We start from the raw sequence: 25,287 nt of genomic DNA on the forward strand, positions 1-25,287 counted from the left end.
GTTAGCAAACAATAAGTATGTCCTATATTTTAAGATATACTTCATATACTTCTTCACTCACTTATATTGACATGATTTAATATTTTGATGTTTTATACAAAGTAGAAGCTCTTTAAATTTGACCTCGTTAATTTTGATACCTCTCCGCGCATGCTTTCACGAATATTTCAGGCTTATTTAATATATTTACTTAAGTAAATATAATATATTAAATAATATATTATATTTACTTATGTCAGATGGATTACATAACGGTATAGGCAGATAATGTAGTTTTGTATGCGCAAATCATACAAGTGCATGACGATTGAGTAGCTCGCATTGTAGAAATTAATTTTTGTTTTTCAAGAATTTTTTCCATTTTTATCTCGCCAAAATTAACGAGATTTTATTGTATATATATATATATATATATATATATATATATATATATATACATAAGTTTGTAACATTTTCTCGAATAATAATAAAAAGTTAAATATCTTCTGATAAATTTCGCTTTATAGTATAGGCAAGAATAATATGTTATCGCAATTATATAGAGCCTCTTAATCAGAGGTTTGAAATTCAAATACAAATCAGTTTATCGTTATCGTAATGTATCTAACAAATTAAAACCATTGAAAATATAATTACAATATTTATTCGCTTATGTTCACAATTGATAAGAAAATTTTCAATATCGACAATTTTGAAATTTAGTCATCAAATTGTTGCTGATAGTTACTCGTAATAATTTAAAGAAAATCTGTCGTCAAAGTTCAACTAGTATCATGGACGGTCCTCGTGTTTCTACAGTATGTTAAAGCCGCCACAGGCTAGATCTATATGGTATCGATGTTGATCCTATAACAATCAAATAAAAATCTTGTCAGATTGAATTTAAAAATAATATCCTGTTAGAAAAATATGTAATATTAAAAATATAGATTTGTTAGGAAATAAATGATTTTAAAAACTCATACATCTTTGTACCAGGAAGTCGATTTCTCTGAGCAATGCAACAGTTTATAAAAGATATTTTTCCTTATTTCTCAATGTCTATCTTTAACGTCTGTCATTTTGTAAAACATTTTTTTGTAATTCAATCTTGATTTTTTTTGGATTTAATTGAGAGAAATGTTCAGGCTTTAATTTGAGCTTTGTTTCATCTCAATACGATAATGTTTTTGCTGAGTTATTGCTATTCAAAAATGTTAAAAAACTGCTAAAAATGGCCCGTTTTCTTTGCGGGTAAATATATACAGGGTGTCCCATTTAGATACTCAAATATCTCGAAAAATATAAAGTATACGGAAAAACGTTTCGAACAAAAGTTATTTGGTGCGAAAGGGGACATAAGATGGTGCCATTGATTTGACCTTGAATAGTTATTTGAAGGTCACGTGAAGGTGACTCTCAATTTCTTTATTATGAACCCCTATTTCTTATTGCATATTCTTGTAGCTTATTTCAAGAGCTTTCCAAAACACTATAATAAAGTATATTTTCATTAAGTACTTTTCGAGTTATAAGATTTGAAGTTAATTTTTTGATATAAAATGTAAAACCAAAATCTTCTTAATTTGCCCGAGACAATTTAAAGACTTAGTAAATAAAGTAAGTAGTTATCAATGCAAAAGGCTTCCGGATGAATGTCAGGTGATTGAACAGAGTAATGTAAACGTTGATGTTTCGGAAACCTTGCAATTTGCATCTTCAGGGCTGAGAGCTCCGATACTGACAATGAGCCTTCTTGGGTTATGGTTCTTATACATATATGTATATTGCGGGAGGTTTTTTATCTACGGACTACGGGAAAGTATTCTGTTATGACGCTCCCTAGTGAGCATAGGTGTGAGTGTATATTAAGAGTCGGCAGGAGGCCCGCCAAACTCCGAATTAATATTGGAGACCTCACGCGGTGACAACGCGAAACTCCGTTTTCAGTGTTGCCAACGCTGAAAACTCAATTATCGGGTTTTATGTAGTGATACATGTCTGTACACGTACATACACCATTGCATTGCTCATGCGGACGCACTGTAGAGAAACAAACACCGATAATCACGTGTTATTCTTGTTCCTCTACCGTGCCGGTATACGCGAGATACGGCCTGAAAATGCTTTTTGGCCTTCCGTAGCAGAAGGCAGTAACGTAACAAAGCTAATAAGCACCCCAAAAAAGTCCTGTACCATTTTGCGATTTTCGCAATAGTTAAAGAAATATTAATTATAAAAGATCAGCCAATCGGCGCCCGGTACGAGCGCAATAGAGACAAGGAGAGGACAACTATCAATTCTAGTCTGTTATAGAACATGTCGTAAATTTATAGACTAATAAATATGTATTAATTACTTTTCAATTATATTGATATTAATATATCTGCTATATAAATAAATATAAAGGAAAAGTACATAATGACTGAGTGCAAAGGTGTTCAGTCTGTCACCGTGAAAACTCGGGTTCAAATCTATCGGTATATCAACATTTTTTTCTTTTTTAATAATATGTTGGGATATATAAAAATTATTAAAAATATATTTTCTTGTAAAGACAAAACTAAAGAATTCTTAAAATATAGAAAATATTGGATTAATTTATTTACGGAATTATTTTGCATTTATATACAATGTGTGTTGTAGTTGTAAAATTATTGAAATATTTTCAATATTAAAAAATTCTTAAAAATCACCTTTAAAAATATGTTTTTTCAAAATAATTTTTACATATTCCAATATATTATAAAAAAAAAATTATTATACCAGATAAACTTGAACTCGAGTTTTCAGATGCAAGAAGGACAAAGACAGAATGATACTCTCTCCTTGTCAAGCTGTCAGAATGTTACCACGGAAATTTCCCCATGAGTTGCTCTTTATATAAAAGTGAGATTCGTTCATATAAGATATTGCATCGAAGAAGTCACGTAGCCTCGTGGAAATATTTTTTTATATATTCTTTATACGTATATTAAAGTAAGTCTCCAAAGCGTCAGATTTTGCATTTTCGCTCTTAAAAATTTATAATAAATAAAATACGGACTCGCGACTAACCCAACCTTACCCGCTGCTAACTGCACGTTTCCCCAAATTATATTATTAATTTTATTTTCATCTTTTATCCAAAAAATAAATCTTTGGGGACTTGCGGACAATCCTACTAATTAAGAATATTGTAAATTTAATAAGATTCATTCAGTATTTTGGCTAATATCTTATATGAAAGAATCTGTAATTCCCGGCCGGCCGATAGACGTCTCCACCGGGCCTCCTGTCGACCCTTAAAGACAGTATGTTAAAGTAAGTAGTTTTTTATAGTGATTGCGCGGTTTTTAATGTTCTTTTTAATATTTTTAATAATTTTTTAAATATCTTAATTAACGTCTGATTTAATATCTTTGTTAATATTTTATGTAATCTTAATAGGTTGGTTTTTTAAAATTATTATTTCATAATTTGTTACAGTTATTGTACTTGATAAAGACCATAATTTGAATGGTCAAAACATACATTGGATATTAATTAAAGAATTTACATGCCAGTCAAGTCGTTTTGATTTATTTACTAATTGTAAGTTTATAAAATGTAAAATATTTTGTAAAAAAATTCAGTTTTCTGTAATTATACCTTAATATTTTATGCATAGAATAATGAGACCGATTTATTGGTATAAAAAAAATACATATAGTTGCTTAAAAAAAAATGTAATCTTTTAAAATCAACTATGTTATTTTTTACATCAATTGGCCTTATTATTTTCTACATAAAAATATTAAGGTAAGATTATTGAAAACTAAATATTTTGTAAGATATATCATATTTTATGAAAAATACTGTAAATTTCAAGTTATAAAACTCCGAAAATATTTAATGAAAAATAACTTAATTATACTTGTTTTGAAAAGCTTTCGAGATGAGCTACAAGAATAAGTAGTAAAAAATAAGTTTATTTAAAAAAAATAAGTTGATCTTGAAATGACTTCTTTTGACTTCTAGAAGTCAGCGTCACTATCAAGTATCTTATTTGAAACCTTACAACTTTTGTAACATTTTTTCATTGGACCACTATTTTCTATATTTATTATCGGAGATAATTGACCCTTTCCAGACTTTTGAACCACCCTGTTTAAATATGTGTATTAATATACAGGGTGATGAAAAACTCATTCATTCATTTTGTGTGATAAAAGATGGAACCAATACAAAGCATTTCAAATATAGAAACTATAGGTCGGCGAAATTTCGTCGTTTCGGCATTACGGTGTGAAGGTCGTTTAATTGAATACAAGCAACTATACGTTTGTTTTCCTCTGGTTTGTTTACCTTTCAAGGTACTTGCAAGGTTTTTTTCATTTTTCTCATTATTAGTTTTCAACCAAACTACAGTGATTGCGTTGTCAATCGAGCTGTGCTACTGACAGTGAGTAACTGAGTTGCTCTATCGCTGTGATTTTTGTTGGAGCATTAACGGTTGTAACTTTAAACATTTGTAAACATGTCAAATTGATGGAATAAAATCATTGTATCAGGTGTTGTGACGATTCAATTAAACGCCCTACATTTAAAATGCTTATATTGAATCCATTTTTCATCATCGAATTTATGATACTTAGTTTTTTATCATCCAGTATATTCAATATATATAGCTATACAAGTATACATCAAAATCATAAATCTAACAATAAGTAAGCTCCAAATGGTTTTAGCCATCGCTCATTTCTATTAAAATGTTATAAATGAATAAAAATGTATGTAAAAATAAACTTTTAAACTTTTAAACTTTAGAGTGATAATAAAAAAATGTAATACTAGATTCAGTTTATAAGGGTATTATTACTTATACTAAACATGCTTGTATGCATGCACATATATATATATATATATATATATATATATATATATATACGGACACACGGACGCATACATGCATATGACATGCACTTTTAACAAATTTTTAATATATTTAAAACAATATTACAAAATTGAATACATAAACAGAAAGAGTTTCATATATATATTAATTTGATTCATTTGAATCATTAACATTATTTAAATAAAGTTTATCTGTCTGTGTGTCGTACGTATATTATAATATTAGTTGTCGGAGACTTCATAATTACGCTACATAAAAGGTGGCCGTTCGCACACTGCACAATTATAAATAGATGACTATAACTAACGCTCATGGTTATTATCCAAACTTTAAATTTTTATATGTAAGAAAAATAATTTTTTTAACAAACATGTGCGTTAATTTCTATTTTCATGAATTTTTGTGTTACACAATCTCATTATTCTCAAACAAACATATATATAAACTACGCATGCATGCATGCACACACATGCACGCACTGTTTTGTAATCTATATAATCTGTTATCGTACTTGTTATCGCACTGTTATCATAATTTATATAAAAAAATTAAAAACAATAAATAACAACATATATTAACAATAAATAATAACATATATTTTTTGTCTATTTTTTTGATAATTACGTAAACTTAAAAATTGCAATACTTGTCTCTTTTTTCTTTTCTTTTATCTTTTTTTAAAAAGTTAATTTTTTAATTTACATATATTTTAGTTTTATAATAATTATATAAATCATAATTCACGTTGAAAGCACCAACAATGTGACTGAATTTCGTTTTGATGAAAAAGTGCAAATTCACGAGTGAAACTCATGGGTGTCCCATTTCAAAGGACCCACTCAAATATCTTAGAAATACTGCATTAAATCAAAAAATGTTTTATACAAAAGTTGTAGGATTTCGAGGGGGACATGTGATGGTGACTTTGACCTTGAGGTCACATTTAAAGGTCATTTGAAGGCCAATTCTAACATCGAGATGTTTTCAAAATACTATATTTTGATTGTTTTTGGCTAAGTACTTTCCGAGTTATAAGGCTTGAAAGCTACAATACTGCCGGCATTAGCATTACCCAAAATGATCAACCGACTAAGGCTGAAACTTCTTGAACATTGTTCAAGATTATAATCTTGATAACATTTGTTAAGATCATGGCTATTAGAAGTTGTTCCTCTTATTTCCACTGTGACGTAAAAATGCCGAATAGTAAGATATTTTGCAGAAGTTGGTTATTAATCTGCCTCATCCAAAAAGGAATAACTGGAGCCCAGTGCCGGTTTTAGAATCAGTTCGCTCGTAGGCAATACTTCTCTGGTGGCACTTCTAGGCAATTGCTTATGATGCCTATGTATAGGGTAAAACCGACACTGCTGGAGCTCAATAGCAATTGACATACCGACAACTTCTTCGGCATTCGAATGAAAGACGTCACGTGTCCTGAACCAATAATCCTATTCAAGTAACCTGTTGCGAATACGGAATCTTATCTTAAGTGAAACTTATCTCTCACTTGTTCCCAATTTCGAGACATTCTCAGATATTACTGGATTTTTTCGATTGTAAAATCAAAATTCGGAAAAAATGCCTGATTACTCGCCTAACGAGATTGTCGATATTCTTTTGATCCTAGGAGAATGTCGGCGCAATTACAGAAGAGCAGCAGCATTGTATCGTAGACAATTTCCTCGACGCCAACACCCGGATCATTCTAGAATACGCAAAATTGAAATTAAGATTCAGAGAGGAAATCTTCGTCGCCAACGAAAAAGATATAATAACAATAATTATGTAATGAATCCTCGTTTGTTGGCAATTGTGGCAATGGTGCATGCAAACCCACATGTAAGTTTGCGTAAAATCCAACGTACGTTGGGTATTCCAAAATCGATTGCTGATAGATATCTAAGAGCCGTGAGATATCATCCTTATCACATAACTCTTAACCAAGCCTTAACTGAGCAAGATCACAGATATCGGCTATTGTTTTGTCAGTGGGCATCACAACAAATCCGAAACGACGGCGAATTTTTCAATTATGTACTTTTCAGTGATAAAGCTATTTTCCACAGTACTGGAATATTAAATAGACATAATTGTCATTATTGGGCTCTAGTTAATCCTCATTGGATAAGGCAGATTGATAACCAGCATCGTTGGAGCCTAACTGTCTGGTGCGGAATTATTAATGGCTATTTAATTGATCCTTATTTTTTTGATGCCATGATTAATGGTGAGACTTATTTACAGTTGCTGAGGGATGATCTTCCGGGTTTACTTCGAGATGTTGACATCAATACAAGAAGGAGAATGTGATTGCAACAAGATGGAGCAGGTTCTCATTTTGCCCACATAGTCAAAACTTTTTCAATAATACCTTTCCTAATCAATGAATTGGTAGAGGTCCAGTGAAATGGCCAGCAAAATCGCCTGATCTAACATCTCTTGATTTTTATTTGTGGGCCTACCTCAAAGATGTAGTCTACCGGAATACACCGACGACAAGAGATGACATGAAGGAGAGAATTCGAGCTGCGTGCAATATTTCACGTAATGTACTCTTACGTACTGTTAGATATTTTGTACGCTGTATTCAGTACTGCCAACAAGTCAATGGTGCGATCTTCGAACACTTAATTAATTGAAGTATTACTGTAGCCAGATAATCAACATCAGCTTTTTTTAAAGCTACATGATGTTTTCTTTGATGAATTTCGTAATGCAGCCTGTTCACCATTAATTCTTACTTATTATTATTGACTCTAATTATTTACACTCAACGTTCATTGGCCGGATCAGCAACCAATTTTGCCTTCATTGGTTGGATCAACCACCGATTTTGCCTTCATTGGTTGGATCAACCATCGATCTTGCTTCATTGGTTGGATCAACCACCGATCTTGCCTTCATTGGATGGATCAACCACCGATCTTGCCTTCATTAGTAGAATCGTTCTCCAAACATCTTAGGTAATGCTAATGCTGGCGGTACTGTAACTTTCAAGCCTTATAACTCGGAAAGTATTTAGCCAAAAACAATCAAAATATAGTGTTTTGAAAACATCTCGATGTCAGCTACAAGAATATCGAATAAAAAATAGGGGTTTCTATTTAAGATTTTAGAGTTGACCTTCAAATGACCTTTAAATTTGACCTCAAGGTCAAAGTTAAGGTCACCATCACATGTCCCCCTCGAAATCCTACAACTTTTGTATGAAACATTTTTCGATTTAACGCAGTATTTCTGAGATATTTGGATGGGTCCTTTAAAATGGGACACCCTGTATATATATAATTATGACCTTTATTTTGCAACAAAAGCACTGGAAAATATGGAATAATTCTTTGTTTTACATGGAAAATTTATATGGGATCTCTTTCCTTTGCATATACATTTACTTTTAACTTTTAATATTTGAGATTTTGAATATGTTTTATTAAAATGTTTCCCTGTATAGAGTATAAGCACTAATATTTATTTAACCTATAACTAATAATTGACTTTTTTATCAAGTTCGCTTTTCTTTGATATAGATTTTTATTTGTTAATAACTTTTTAATAAACAACAAGTGAAGATTGATACTCAGAGTTTGACAACATATATCAAAGTCAAAATTATTGGATCTGATTTCATTCTTAATATATTTACCAAATACTTTTTCATATCGGTTTCCATAATAATGAATATATCAAATTAATTTTGAAAGTTAAGAGTTGTTTTAACTCTACAAATTAAAAATTATTATGAATGAATAATAAATAAAATTATTTTTATTTGTTATTTTTTAAATTTAATTTTAACATTGTAAACAAGCTAGCAAATATTTTGTGTTAATTTATAAAAGAGAATGAGAGAATTATTAAAATTGGTTTTCGGGTTTGAACCGCATAGATTTTTTGCTTAATTGTAATGTTTTGTAAACATTTCAACTTATTTCATCAGGGAGAAACAGCCTGGTACTGAACTGTTCCTTGTCAAATCTTTCTTTATACTGGGTTTTTCTTTATAACTAAACAAAGGTAGACGAAGCGTACCATCAGGTGCAGGACAATAAACTAAATCGAAAAGTCCTGAGTCATTTTTTAATCTGAACTATATTTTTGACACTATAAATTGTTAAAGTTTGCCAGTTAGCGCGTGGCTAGAACGGAAAACAGCGTAGGCGCCACCTTAGTAGGTGTACAAAGGCCACGCTAATTGGCAAACTTTAACAATTTATAGCGTTAAAAATAAAGTTCAGGTTTAAAAATGGTTTAGGACTTTTCGATTTAGTTTGTTGTCTTGCACCTGATGGTGTGCTTTGTTTACACACTGTATAGTAAACGAGTCAGGAGAGAGGAGTGAGATAAGGGGAAAAGGCAAAAAAGGTGGAGAATTTGGTTAATCAATTAAAGCGTTTTTAAATATGGCGCTAATCAAGTTCTCCATTTCTTCTTCTTTTTTCCATCAACACATTCCTCTCTTTCTCGACCCATTCACTATACAAAGAAAGACTTGATAAAGAACAGTTCAGTATCAGGCTGTTACTCCCTAAAATGAGCTAAAATATTCACGAAACGTTGAAATCAAATAAAAAGTCTACGTGGTTCAAGCTCGAAAATCGATTCTAATATTCAAGTACATTGCATCTCAAATATCAAGTCTCAAATATCAGAAAGAGAGAAATTGAATCTATAGAAACATGACATTTTTCCTTGAATATCCAACTTACTCTAAACAGTCGATATTGTTCAAAAAACTGTTCATTGATCACTTTTGTTAATAAGGGCTCACTAAACACTAAGCAACAGTAATATAACATCGATTATATTACTGTTACTTACTATTAATGTTTAGTGGGAATTTATTTATAATAAAGTTGTTTTTCAATATAGAAATAGAATTAAACAGAAAAAAAGAATACAATAGAAGGAATTACGTGTACTTTTTAGAAAACATATTCTTTTTTATCTATGGTTGTACCGACCAGTATGTGAAACAGCTACCATCTCTATAGGTAGAGATCCTCTTCGTTTAACAAGTCCTTCAGGAACAGGATCACACTTTCCTATTTCCTTTTTCCATTTGAGCCATGTGTCATTGTCGTTTCCATCGATGGACTCCCCGGTGAACATTTCCGGGCCCCCACTACTTCGTCTTTTTAAAATCTTCTTACGATTTCGCGATTTATTATTCATGCTATTTCTACTGAACATATCGTGGCGTAATTCGGATATGTCTGCTGGAACTGATCCTCGTCTCGGGGAAAATATTCCAGAAATGTTACTGTCAAATAGTTTACTAATGCCATTGTTGTTGCTGTTACTAGTGTTATTGTTGTCATTATTATTGTTGATTAAGAAGTTTTCACGATCGCCTAAAATAATTCAATACAGAATTGTTATGTTTGTTTTATAATATTATTAATAAAAGATACTTACTAGTTAAAGTCAAGACATTTCCAAAAAGATTTCCCAGTGCAATATCTTGCGGAAGACTAGCTCTTCTTAGGGCCAAAAAATTGTTTTCTCGAGGTCCTAAAGCGAGCCGATTACAACCTCCTCCGACTACTATATAAATAAGAGTATAATTTTATAATATATTTTATATAAGAAGAAACATTATAAATTAAGTTTGATTTTTCTTTATAATGAAAACGTGAATTTATAAACTTGTCTTGATCTTGTCTTGACCTCTTTAGTCACTTCAATAATTTGTTCACTTATATTTCTATATACATTTTCTCCGAATGGTATGAAAAAATATCTCAAATTAAAATTTCTTAAATAATTATTTTGGTATTAATATAATATTAAAAAGAAATATATTCCGTGTGCAAAATAGTGGTTCAAAAAAAGAATCAATATTTTTACAATATTTATAAAAAATATGCTTGTTAATCTCGTTTTATTTGTTGATCTTTATTTTTTAGTGTTATATTAAAAATTATATCATTGCTTTATTTATATTATTGTCTTAATATAAATTTTGTATTATTATACAATATTATAATCTATTTACATCTTTCAACTATGCTTTTGAGTGCTTTCCAACAATAGCATATAGTCAGACATACAATATGTTCCACAGTGTACTTGTACTCGGGACTTGTAGCTGGAATACTGCTTAGCTTCTTTTATTCACCGTCAAAGTACAGGGTAGTCACTTTACATAGCTACTTTAAAGTTTTAAAGAACTGTCCATTTTAAACCCTTCCTCCAGGACCAGTCATCAAACATATATAATTTTATAAGAAATATTAATTAAGATACTTATAAGAAGTATTAATAATAATACAATTATCGAACGGGGTTCGATTCCCGCTTCAGCGACTTTTCGGATTTATATTTTTTTCGCCTATTTTTTGATATGTAAGTTCGAGGTTAATTAATATATAGAATTTAGTAATTTCAAACCAAGAGATACAGTTCTGAAAAAATTAATTTTTGCTTTTAGGCTCTATTGGCCGAAATTAAATATCATAATTGTATTATTATATATAATTTTGTAAATAATAATAATAGTATTAAAAAAAATAGTTTTGTATCTTCAAACTCCTGTCGGAAGTAGTTCTGACCTCCCAATTGTTAGGATTATATCTCTGTGGATGAACGTTCAGGGGAAAAATCCACCTATATGAAATAAGATTAAGAATACCCTATTTCTATGTATTTTTGTCCTCTGAACATGAATATGGAACTTAAAAATGGCGATCGGACTTGCAAGTAAAAGAAAAGTGAAGCTTTACATGAGTGAAACAAAAGTGAAGTTTCACAATTTTCTTCGCGAAGCGAGGTTCCACATGGATTTGCAACTTTCCACGCGAAGCAAAGTTTAACCCAAATCTATGTGTCTAGTTCTTTGGCAGTAGAACCCCCGCGGAACGGAACCCACTACTGTATCCCTCACGCATACACTTTTCCACGAAGCGAGGTGTCACATTTACAACTTTTTATATAAAGCGAAATTTCCAAACCTGATTTTTTGTTGATTTTTTTAATGCATTTTTTGCGATTTTCAATACTTTTTGCTCCGAACGCCATTTTCAAGTTTTATATTCGCAATCAGGAAGCACAAATAGGAGGAATTGGGTATTCTTATCCATTATTTTACAATATATAAGTGGGTTTTTCGAAGGTTTACCTCTCTGTGTATAGTTACTTTTTTTATTTATGCGGGCTGGAGCCACCGCGGAGAAACAGTTCCTTTGCAAGGTCCGCAGATAAACGACGAGAGAGGAAAGAAGATCCTCGCATAAACCGCCATTTTGGGGCCACGAAGTTATGTGTGTTGTATGTTGGTGTGTGTCGTACGAAATGTTAGTAAAAAAAAAAACCTGTAGTTGAACAGCTGTCCGATGGCTGGATTGCCCAGAGAAATCACTAGTTAAAAAGACGTTGAATCAACGTCTTTTACGTCGCAATTTGATGTAAAATACGTTGATTGGACGTCTTTTTAACTAGTAATTTCTCACTGGGTGGCAGCGCCATTTTGGGGCCCAATGCTGAAATATGAATGCGATGACCTTCCTTCTCTCCCCGTCATTTACGGACCTTGTTCCCTTGTTTTACAATTAGTCTCTTCATTTACACATAGTTAGTTAATCAATAATTAAAGAAACAAGAATTTAAATATAAGTAATAATTATAAAAAGTAAATAATAAAAAATAAGACTTTAAATATATTATAAATAATAACAATAATATGGCTAGAACTCTTTATCGTAAATAACAAGGATAGAGAATGTATCGCTGTGAAGAGTCAAATATAATACTTAGCAATTCGCTAAGACGAGGAACAATCTCAAATCGAGATTTGAATTCCTCTTTCCATTACCCCCCTAAAATTGATTTTTGGACCGATATATTTTTCTCGTCTACATCAATTTTAGGGGGGTAATGGAAAGAGAAATTTAAATCTCGATTTGAGATTGTTCTCGTCTTAGCGAATTGCTAAGTATTATATTTGGCTCTTCACAGTGATACATTCTCTATCCTTATTATAAATAATATAAAAAAAAACTGTTTTTATTTTTAAAAAATCATTTTAAAAATGCCATATTGCATTTTTTGTATTTTTAAATGGAAAGCTTCCAACTATTTTACATTTTTTATTTTAAATGAGTTTGGACACTTATTTTGCACATCCAAATGTATCTATAATATGGCTGTGTTCAAAAATTTACTGTCAACGCCGAAAATAAACATTTTCTCGCTTGCAATAAATTTTAGAACACGATCTATACGTTCGTTTATGCAGTACGGCAAGCAGAAATTTCGAAGTAGCCGCGCAGATGAGCTACATCCTTGCTTAAACGAACAATAAATTGCACTCGCTTTCGCAGACGGAATAAACGAATGACATTTGCAACAGTCACTGCATAAACGAACGCAACCATTGTATTTAGGTGCATCAAATACAAACAAAATATGTATACCTTGATGTGTATGTTTAGTGATGTCTGTTGGTACAGATCCACGTCTACAACTCTGATCAATTCTAGTAGGTGCGGAAATTGGCGTAAAATCGTCGAGTTTTGATAGAAGACCAACTGGAGCTGATCCGCGTCTTCTTGCCCATCCCTGAGAATTTAGCAATACAAGAAATATTAATAGAATATAAAATGGATATGGATATAATATAACAGAGGAAAATATTGAAGGTTGAAATAATAACAAAAAAATAATAAATTTGATTTTATAGGCAATTTTTCAATATTCTAAAAAAGAGTGATGGCAAATTTCGCCCATTTTTGGAACTTCGAATTTCAAACTTTTTTTATGGCAAATAGTTACTATTAATACTTACTATTAAATTAAACATTAATCCCAGTAAAATTTCAAAATGAGCATAGGTACAGTTCTGAAGATACAAGGGGATAAAAATGATAATTTCTAGTTAGGGATAAGAAACTATCACTTTTATTTCTTTATATCTCTGGAATCGTGCTTATGCTTATCTTAAAATTTCTTTAGGAAAATTTTAAAATAATATATATATATATATATATATATATATATATATTATCTTAAAATTTTCCTTCCTTAAAATATATATATATATATATATATATATATATATTACTAGTGATTATATTTTTATTTCAGTTTTCATTTAATAAAGACCTAAACTAGAAGTCGAAACGTCATGATTTAAATCAATAAAGAATTATTATTTGTCCCAGTCTTGGTCGTTTTATATATTTTTTCTTATTTTAGTTTAGTTTTTCTTCAAAAATATTTAGTATTTCTCTTTTCCTAAAAATTGTTAAAGAATATTGTATTGATAAATGTGTGATGATGCATTATTTTATGCACAAATATTATTTTTTTCAATCTTACGTGAGATTATTAACATAGTTAAAGAATTTGAGATAAGTTGAAAATTTGCCTTCTGTCATTTTCTACAAGCTACACTGTGAAGTTCAGTAAATTCTTATTCATAGTTGCTTCCTCTTTCTATTCGCCCCAGCATAGAAAAATAAAAAAATAAAAATTGTACAATATATTAAAAATTATGATATACACCTCCTTCTTCTCGGCCATAGAGCCAAACGCGATGTTATTGCGAAATTAAGTAAGAAAATTGAGGAATCTGGGAATTTCGTATCCTGTGGTTGGGATCTCAAAAACTCTCCTTGGTCCTCTTTCAACTTCCCCTGCAAGAAATAGGCGAGAAAAATGTTGGTCCGAAAGTTGGCTAAATCGGGAATCGAATCCGAGATCTTCCGCTTGCCGGGCGAAAGCTCTTCCAACTGAGCTATTCAGACACTTACGAAACAATACTTTTCTCAATGCTTCCACCCCCCCCCCCTCCCCCCAAAGCGTCGTTATTAGGCCCAGACGCGAATAAACAATGATAAGAATATTAAGAATATTAAATCGGCTCTTTTTAATATAAAACACGATATACACCTCCTTCTTCTTGGCCATAGAGCCAAACGCGATGTTATTGCGAAATTAAGTAAGAAAATTGAGGAATCTGGGAATTTCGTATCCTGTGGTTGGGATCTCAAAAACTCTCTTTGGTCCTCTTTTAACTTTCCCTGTAAGAAATAGGCGAGAAAAATATTGGTCCGAAAGTTGGCTAAATCGGCAATCGAACCCGAGACCTTCTGCTTGCCGGGCGAATGCTCTTCCAACTGAGCTATTCAGACACTTACGAAACAATACTTTTCTCAATGCTTTCAACCGCCCCCCCGCCTCCCCCAAAGCGTCGTAATTAGGCCCAGACGCGAATAAACAATGATAAGAATATTAAGAATGAAAGCATTGAGAAAAGTATTGTTTCGTAAGTGTCTGAATAGCTCAGTTGGAAGAGCATTCGCCCGGCAAGCGGAAGATCTCGGATTCGATTCCCGATTTAGCCAACTTTCGGACCAACATTTTTCTCGCCTATTTCTTACAAAATGCGTACACTTTCATACAAAATGCGTACACTTTTTATATAAAACACATATTATAAGTTGACAGCTCGTTTGTGTAATTCGAAACGCTATATGGAGATAAAAATAGATAAAGAAAACTATAATTTTGCAATTATTTCTCGTTTCCATATGAAATTGGAGTTTTTTGGGATCATTGATGTATATATTGCAATTATCAAGAAACATTTTTAATTTTATCGAATTAATGACAAAGATTAAAAACGAAAGCCTAAAAATAAATAGTAATTTTGTTGGTAATATACAGATGACATTTAGTTGATCTCTTTGAGACTTCTAATCTATACATATATTTTATGTATTTGAACTCCTTAACAGAATCCTAAATGTCTATTTTATTGATAAAATGCAAAATTGTATTTGACCATTTGAATCTTTTTATATACAGATTGAAAAAAACTTTTCCACAATTAGAGTACTAATAATAACAAACTGTGAACGCTATTTTATGAAATAAAATTTAAAGCCCGATAAACTTTTTAATTTTTTTTTGTTTTTTTACCTGAAGTTATAGCGCGCTCCGTTTGTTAATATTAAATACTTTTGTTAATATTAAATACTTTAATTGCGGAAAAGGATTTATTAATCTGTATAATAAATTAAAATACTGATACTTGATTTCATAAATTTACACAATTAAAGTATTAATATTAACAAACAGGGGAGGGGAGGGGAAGCAAAAAGGAATTTTTAATCTGTATAGCTAATGTGAAAAGATTTATGATCGAATCCAGTAACTTCGCGCTACTATCAATAAAGCAGAACGTTAGGATCATCTTTACAAGAAAGCATTTAAATTGCTAGAGCTGAAAAAAAATAATAGAAAAAAGTGGATAAGTGTGGTTAGAAAGTATTCATATTTAGCAAATATTTCCTAAACCTTTTCTTGCTTAAGTGTTATCGTTCTTTTGGATTGGAGAAAAATTCTTTGGTCTTTTTAAGAACTTAGTTGTTTGAATCCCTTAAGAAGATGCTGACTAGGTCTGTTTTATCGACAAATATTATTTTTATTTAAGTCTTTATTGGTTATACAGAATGAAAAATTCTTTATTAAAAAGTACTCATAATAAATTTGAGCTACTACATATGAATATAAAAAGAACAAGAAAAGCTAAATAATAGTTAAATAACAGCTAAATAATAGTTTTTCTATCAGTCTTTTGCATTGTATCAACATAACGTAAACGATAAGAAAATTGTAATTATTTAACTTTCTTGGTTTTTTCTATATATACATATAATAGCCCAGATCTGTTATTATGAATACTTTAATTATAGTAAAGGATTTTTCATTCTGTATAGCTAATAAAGAATTAAATGAAAATAATATTTATGGATAAAACAGATAACTAAAAAATAATATTTGACACATTACACATATATTTTACTATATTATATATACTAGTAAATAATAAATAAAACATGAAGAATATAAAGCATATAAATAATGTAAAATATATAAAAAAATTATTGTTATATTACCTGACTTTCCCTACGAGACAACGCTAATGTTTTAACGAAGTCATCATTTGTACGGGGATCAACATTTTCCTTCATCAGTGCGTCGGAACTCAATTTTACGATCTTCGAATTCTTTTCTTTTGTGCAATCCAATTCTCTTTTACTACCAGTAATAATAGCTTCGTTATTCGAATCATCAATATTTCTTTTTGATTCACCACTGCTATTACTTGACGAGGACACACTATGATTATGAGGCGGTGAATCGGGAGGACTACCGATAAAGAACACTTTGTGAGTACTAAACTCAGAAGATATTGGTATCGTTGTGTATCGTCTACCTGTGTGATCAACCATTGTTTTATATTCTGTGATAGGAGTTGAATATCTTCGCGGTTCCTGTTCAAAACACGCGCTCTTAGTCAATGAAGTACATTGATCTAATTTTTTGGATGGCATAGTCCGTAGTTCTTGAACCATCAATTTTGTATTATAACGGTTAAGTTTAACATTACAATCTGAATTCAGTTTAGGTTCCATAGCAGACATATCAGACACATTGTTCTTTTCACCGTGAGATCCCGTTAACGTAACATAAAACACTTGCATAGAATTGGAGTCTTGAGCAGAAGAAGATCTTTTGCGCCGATGTTTAGAAGAAGAGTCATCAGTGCGAACAGTTTGTATAGAATGACGACGCTCCGAGTTAAAAGCATGCTTCTGTTTAATCGTATTTGACAAAGTTGAACCTCGTCTTTTGATATCCATCATTAATAATTTTGGAGAGAAGACTTTCAGAGTATCAGATTTCTTTTGGCATGTATCAAGATCATGTAAAGATGTTGGTGAACAACAATGACCGCTTGAACATGATTTATCCTTCATGGAAGTTGAACAACTGGAAGAATTGTCGGCTTCTATTAAGATTTGAGTGTAACATTGTGACATCTCTGCAGTTGTGGACATGTACCTCGTTCTTAAATGTGCTTGTAGTGGAGGGAAGGTCTGTTGTCGTGTGAGTTGCTTGATTTGTGTACCGGATTGATCATCCGATTGCAAAACTGTGCATAATTTTGATACCTCGGTACTGTTGGTAATACTGGCTATACTCGTTTCTGGTAAGAGATGCTCCACGCTAACTAGTCTTTCGGTAGTGCTTACATTTGATGAGTCAACTACGCTACTTTTGGAGGACAACAAGGACAGCGAGCTTGGATCCAGCAGACTTTGATTTTCTAGTTCTTGCAAGAAACTCTTTGCTTTGATTTGCTCACTCGGCAGGCTTTCTCTCCTAGGGGGCTGACGTAAAACACTCAACGGTCTCGATATGTTTAGAGGTACAGAATGACGCCTACCAACGCGATCAAGTTCCACTCGTCCTGGAAACGTAGGCATTCGCGCTTTTTGTGTGTAAGCGGCTGGTATTAATAAATCAATGCTGCCTGAATCATCATCGGCAGCTGCTTCCTCGCCTGAACTAATAGCGCCTTCAGCTTCATCTAGTTCGGAAACATCGGTTTCTGTTTGTTCAGTCGTCTCTTGGTTGATCAATGATTCCCACTTTTTCTGATTTGCTTTCAAATATTCCATTAATGATAGACTTAGGCCATCGCCAAGGAAACGGTGCCATTCTATATAAAGAGGAGTTACGACGTGCTTGAAGAAACCAGCCTGGATCTTCGGGATACTAGTGATGTTTCGATCGCACAACGGTGTTACTGGAAGATTTAGACGACGCTCGTAATCGCCCTGCCTGAAGAACTCCTCGCAAACTTTGTAAGACCATTTTTTTGATATATCCCAAGGTCTACAAGGATTAGAAATATCGGCGCACTTTAAAGCAATTTGTAAAATAAAATGACGATCTTCCGCATGTTTCATCTCAAGTGAATTGTTGCTTAAATAATCCTGTAACATGCAACGAAATAATTAATTTAGTTAATTAAAGTGCAAACTGACATTAATTGGATCATACCCTGAAACGTGTAAGAAATTCTTGTTGTCTTGTAATGTCTGTTGCTAAAATCAATGAACTAATGTGCTGTTGAAGTTCTGGTCTTACAGCGGTCGGTAATTCTGCTGAAACTCCACTGTCTAGAAGACATCCTATGGCTGATCTCCAGTGATGATTTTCCAGGACAGAGGTATTCTGAAAATAATCAAGTCTTTATTTATGTATGGCTAAATTTAAAAAATTATTTATCAATAACAATCACAATTTGACAAGTACAATTCGAAATCTATCAATAAGAATTAATTTTAAAAAATCATAAAATTAATAAAAATATATATACGATTGCGATGCGACATATGTTGGCCAAACCAAAAGACAACTTAAAACGAGAGTTAAAGAACATGTAAATAATATAAAGTTAGATTCGTCAAAGCACTCGGTCATCTCGGAACATATTCTTAATTACCAACACTCATTTAATTGGGAAGACATAAAAATTTTAGATTCCGAATCTAATTTTCAGACGAGAAATGTTTCTGAAATGATTCATATAAAGGAACAAAAAAACGGTCTAAACTTAAAAAAAGATACCGATATGCTTGACGAGTCATATTTTGACATTCTAGAAGAATTGTCTTATAAATAAATAGTAATAATAATAGGAGTCACGATTTGAATTCGACACATCATATTGTGACTCTGTATAATGAACACATTGACTTGGCGGAATTTTGACTACTCATCAATTTTAAACAAACACGGTGAAATACACTACAATGATGAACTTACTCGGAAATATGCTTGATGATGGGGACTAACTTTTTGATGCTGGATAACATCTAAATGTTTCAATTCTCATATCAAGCGGTTCTGACGATATTTTCAACTAATATGTTCAAAAGGATTGATGACGTGGAATGGACTGTCAACTTGTTCTACTAACAGTGAGCTCGTTTGCATGTTTTTTGACATAATTAAAAAGTTTACCATCTCAGTTAAAAAATGGTTAGCCGATTAGAAACAATATCTATTTTAATTAATGATATAAGCGTAACCCAATTTAAATTTATTGACTCATCAAACTAAAGGTTCATTAAAAAATAGACTCCAATGCGTAATATGTCATAATTTTACTTAAAAGAATTTTTTATTGTTTTTTTTTATATTTACTGAAGAAGGCTGAGGTAACAGCCGAAACGTTTATTTTTTATTATCATTGTATTTACTAAGAAATAAATTAATTATGTGTTGACATTACATCTCTCACTAATTTAATATGCTCGTTATAGTTGGCCCTGTCTTTTTAAATCTTAATTTTTTAATAAAAATAATTTGTAAATATAAAAACTTTAGAAATAAAGGCTAAAGTCTAGCACTGATCGTGAGAAATTAAAATGGCTCTCTCATAAAAAACACATTTTAAATTACTCGTGTAATTAAGAACTAGACGCGGATAGTAGTATCATAGTATATACAATAGTGCAACTCCCTGTCAGCATTTTTTATGTTAGTTGATCAAAACGGGATGCACATACGCGAAATAAGTTGATAACCATTTAAATTTCTCTCTCGTTTACCGTACATTAAACCGTTAGCCGTACATAAAAAAACGTAAGCAGTAACAGCTACAGCACAGACTTTTACATAACGCATAACGCGTAAGACATAAAGGATTCAATCAATCAGTATTCTTAATTTATCCCGGAGATGAAAATGAAGGACTCTGCTTGTGCTCCGACCCTTACTGTTTACGTTTTTCTATGGGCCCTTTCTCTCTCGTTATTACTTTTTATTTGCTCTGATTCATTGATACATGTGGTAATAAATAATAACTAATAACCCAAAATAATGTATTTTAATAAAAAATATATAAAATGTTAATAATATAAAAATAATGAACTCCTTATCTCTTGATCTTATCTCTTGTTAATAATATATTTAAAAGAGAAAAAAGAATAGAAAAAAATATAACGTAAATATATACAGATGTATATGTAAACAAATCTATATATCCATTATAAAATTATGTAATAAATGTATAAAAATATATCATTTTATTTTTTAAAATATATACATTTTATAAATAATTCTTTTTTAAATTTAAAGTAAAATATTTATCCTTATTAGATGCATATTTATATGTAATTTTTATTATATACAAGGTGTCCATAAAGTCTGTTGCCTCTCCTATATTTCGGGAATGGTTTAAATTATGGAACCGCGAAATATGTATTTGATCATTTCGAAGAGCTATTCTTTTAAGGGGGTTGCAAAAATTATCCCTCCAAGAAGATGCCCCAGGAAGACCCCAACTCAAACGTTTCAAATGGAATCTAATCATATTGTATTATATCATTTAAAAAAGCATAAAAAAGGAAAATTTTTGGCATAAATATCTGAAGTTGATACGTTGACCTGTTTAGAAGTTATTTAAAGTTGAAAAAGGCCAATTTGAAAAATCCTTACTATAATATTATTTGGAAAATCTTACAAAGGAACAGTCGAAAGTGTCCCTCACCGATTTTAATGAACCTTGAATATGTTGTAAAGCATTGAAAAATATTAGACCCGTATTTTTTATACGGCGTATCTCGACGTTTAGGAGGTAAACACTCTTCTGAAAAAACGGTTTTTTAATTTCTGAGCTAATACCGTCGAAACGGTAAAAGATATTAAAAAATGTTTCAAGTAAAAATTTTATAGTTTTTAATGTTTTTTATGAAATCAAAAACTCTCGAATCGTGTCTGCTGATTACAATTGTCTTTATTTGTCCAAACTTTTACACTCTGTTTTTAACGCTCGCACTCGCTTCGTCTCTTTTTTCTCTCTGCTCTTCTCCCCTCTCCCCCCCTCACATCGGCTTGCGTGAGTCCTCGCTAGTTCACAAAATGTTAAGGCGCCTCCACAATATTCTCGCGCGCGCCTTACAGCTTCGGCCATCCTGCTAAGAAGTGAGTCCTCTCACTTAATGTAGTGTGTAAATACAAAGAAGAAGGTATGCTTTCGCTTTAATAAACATAAGTTCGTTTCGGCTTACAAATCTTTCCGCTGAACTGTCGTGTATACAAAATAAATTTACTTTTTTGTATATAATAAAATAAAGCAAATAAAACAAATAAATTAAGAGTTTAACAAAGCTCTGTAATATAAATATAAATTTAAAGTGTAAGACAGGCAATAAGAACCAAATCGCGGATGACAGTGCGTTATCCCAATGCGAAACTAAATTTTTTCGTTAGAATTAAATACCTGTGCACAAGGCACCAAATTTTACTTGGTCACGGCCAAGATTTAAAATTGGAATAATCTCTACAAGAGATTTAATTCCATGCATCCCCTGTTCCCATAGCTCAGTTGGAAGAGCAGTCGCCCGGCAAGCGAAAGGTCTCGGGTTCGATTCCCGATTCAGCGACTTTCGGATCTATATTTTTCTCTCGCATTTATTTCCTTAGGGGGGAACAGGGGATGCATGGAATTAAATCTCTTGTAGAGATTATTCTAATTTTAAATCTTGGCCATGACCAAGTAAAATTTGATGCCTTGTGCACAGGTATTTAATTCTAACGAAAAAATTTAGTTTCGCGTTGGGATAACGCATTGTCATCCACGATTTGGCTCTTATTGCCTGTTTTACACTTTAAAAAACAAATAAAACAAATAAAATAAAAAACAACTAAAAGAAATTTTTTTTTGTGATGTGTAATCTGTTACAATTGCTGTCATATGTGCGATACGATTCGCAATCTGCACTGACTGCTTATATAACTTACACCGTAGTAATCTATCATATTCTGTGATTGTCCGCACGCTACCTATTGACATCATTCGTGGTCTACACAGGTCACTCATAACTTACGTGATGATTGCCGTAGTCTTATCCCAGGCAGAGATCATCTGTGCATTATCTGTGAATACCATTCATATTCTGCACTGATTGCTTATGACTCGCGCAGTGACCACTGTGAACGTTATGATCTGCAATCATCTGTGCGATGCTCATAGGTGTTATTCGCAATCTGCGTTAATCACTCAAAATTCGTGAACGTTTGTTTCGCGCTTCTATTGTCGACGTTCGGTTCTTGGTTGTAGGGTTAATCGGAGTCGGTTATCGTTTTTTCGTTTTTCTGATCGCCGTCGCTATCACTATCGTCGCTGGTCGGACTATTAAAGCTAAGCCATGGATGTATTTTGTCAATGGCTACGATGTTTTCGTATCGTCTATTCCCTTTTCACGTGATAGGGATATCCTCTACTAAAAACTTATTGTTTGGCAAGATTTTCACAATACGGTATGAGTCTTGGGATTTTGTCGCTAGCTTCTTGGGCTTATCTAACGCTGTTCTGTCCGTCAAAGTTCTTTCGATCCTAACTAAGTCTTCAATTTTGTAAGAAGTGGATAATTTTCTGTGTTAATCAAAATTCTTTTTGGCAGATTCTTGTCGTTTTCTCTCTTTTTCGGCCACTTCAGATCTCGCATTAATTAAGTCATTGCTGCGATTGCTAGTTGAACAGATTACATTGTTAATTATGTTTTCGGTGGGGTTCACTAATCTACACCCGAATAACAATTCAGAGGGACTTTTTCCCGTAGATTTATTAATCGTAGTATTTATGCTTAGTTGGATCTCGCCTGCGTGGTCGTCCTACGCGTTCTTCTTTTCGCCGTGGCATCAAGCGCTAAGAGCATCTATTATAGTTCGATTAAAACGTTCTACCTGACCGTTCACTTTTGGAGTTGCAACTGCATTTAACACGTGCTTTATTCCTAAGTTTCGAGTAAACGATTCAAATTTTGAGCTCGTAAAACACGAGCCTCTATCTGTAATAAGACGGTTGGGTGTTTCAAAATAACCAAAATGTTCCTTGAGCATTCTAATTGCCGTTGTTGTTTTCGTATCCCTAACTGCCCTGATATTTAAGACAGGCCGACACGTACTTTTTCGTAAACTTACGCATTTTCGGAAACCAAAACGACTCTTGGATGCAACTTAATATTTTTTTCAAAGCCGAAGTGTCCTGCGTTATCGTGATTCATCTGCCACCTAACTCTCTTTGATACTACCCGTTTAAGTTTGTTATTGATTGACTTGTATACATAGCCTCCCTTTAATTTATAGTTCTTGCGTACGTCCGCGATATGCTCGCGGTCTCTCGATTTTCCAATATGTCTTATTTTCTTTATTTCGTCGTCTGCACCCTAAATCGTCGATATCCAGTCTTTTATCTCTACTTGTAGTACGTCGAGAATACATCTTTCTTCACTCGAGTCCATCTCGATTATCGGATTTCGACTCAAGGTATCCACGTGAGTCATGCACAAACCCGGTCTATATTTGATCTTGCAATCGTATTCCTAAAACGGATCTACCAACGTGCGACGCGCGGAATGAGATCACGTTTGGTTAGAGTAGCACGCAGTGCGTTACAGTCGGTGATCATCTTGAATCTTATGCCTAGCAAATAGACGCGAAAACGCTGCAGAGAAGCGATCACGACCAGCGTTTCCAGGTCAAACGAGTGTAATTTTTGTTCGTCCTCTGTCGTTTTCCGACTATAGTACGACCGGTCTAAGTATACCTTCATTGTTTCTTTACATAGAATTCTCGCGATCCCCATCTTTGACGCGTCCGTGTGTAGTTCCGTCTCAAACGCGGCACCGTACAGCACTATCATCGGCCGTACTAATTTCTCTTTCAAAGTATTAAAAGTCCCGGCTTGCTCCTCCGCCCATCTCCACTCGACCTTGGTCTTTAAAAGATCCGTAAAGGGCCACGCTATGATAGCGAAATTCCTCACAAATCTTCTAAAAAAACTTGCAAGATCTACGAATTGCCAGACCTCGTGTACGTTCTTAGGAATGGGAAAATTTGAAACGGTGATAGTCTTCCACGTACCGGGCTGAATTCCATTTCCGCTAATCTCGAACCTTAAGAAATCGATCTCTTTGCGAAAGAAATTACATTTGCTCAAATTTAGCGTCAATCCGCTCTCGCTCAATATTTTTAGGACTTCTTCTAACCGTTCAAGACTTTTTGCGAACGAACGCGCCGGTATTAATATATCATCCATGTAAATCAAGGCAAATTTGTTTTTAACTTTTGCTAATATATGATTCATAGTTCGTTGAAAAACCGACGGCGCATTCGCTAATCCGAACGATATCCGTTTGTATTGATATTGGCCATCCGGAGTAACAAACGCTGTCTTATCCTGCGATTTTGGCGCTATCGGGATTTGATAATAACCGGAAGCTAAATCAAGAGTGGTAAATATAGAGTTCCTTGCTAACCTATTTAATTGGTCGTCTATCAAGGGAAGGGGGTAATGCTCCTTGACTGTCTTACAAATTAACAAGCGGCAATCTACACATAGTCGTCGTTTCCCTGTTTTCTTTTTTACTAATAGAATCGGACTTGCGTAAGAAGAATTAGACTCGGTCACGAGATCCGCGTCAATCATTTCTTATACCATTTCCCTTTCGTTCTGGCTCCGAAAGTCAATATGGCCGATATACGACAAGTCTCGTGTCCGTTAATTTTATCTCCATTTATGTAACGTTTGTGAATCCTAAATCTTTTAAGTTGCTCGAAAAGCA

The 25,287-nt window shown here is 32.6% G+C and overlaps 1 protein-coding gene across 1 annotated transcript in view; it reads right to left on the reverse strand.

Annotated features, from left to right (window-relative positions):
• Positions 1-627: 627 nt before the first annotated feature.
• Positions 628-25,287, reverse strand: part of LOC114942108 (uncharacterized) — a gene marked incomplete at its 5' end in the record, with an annotated part of 48,086 nt that continues 23,426 nt past the window's right edge. Inside the window, 6 exons of the mRNA XM_085482457.1 lie at positions 628-846; positions 9,820-10,209; positions 10,274-10,402; positions 13,270-13,414; positions 16,759-18,645; positions 18,713-18,886. Coding sequence (XP_085338583.1) covers positions 803-846; positions 9,820-10,209; positions 10,274-10,402; positions 13,270-13,414; positions 16,759-18,645; positions 18,713-18,886 — 2,769 coding nt within the window. The remainder of the gene's footprint in view (positions 847-9,819; positions 10,210-10,273; positions 10,403-13,269; positions 13,415-16,758; positions 18,646-18,712; positions 18,887-25,287) is intronic.

This window comes from Nylanderia fulva, unplaced genomic scaffold, assembly GCF_048542155.1.
Source record: "Nylanderia fulva isolate GAGA-0341 unplaced genomic scaffold, ASM4854215v1 Scaffold205, whole genome shotgun sequence".
Classification (NCBI taxonomy): Eukaryota; Metazoa; Arthropoda; class Insecta; order Hymenoptera; family Formicidae; genus Nylanderia; species Nylanderia fulva.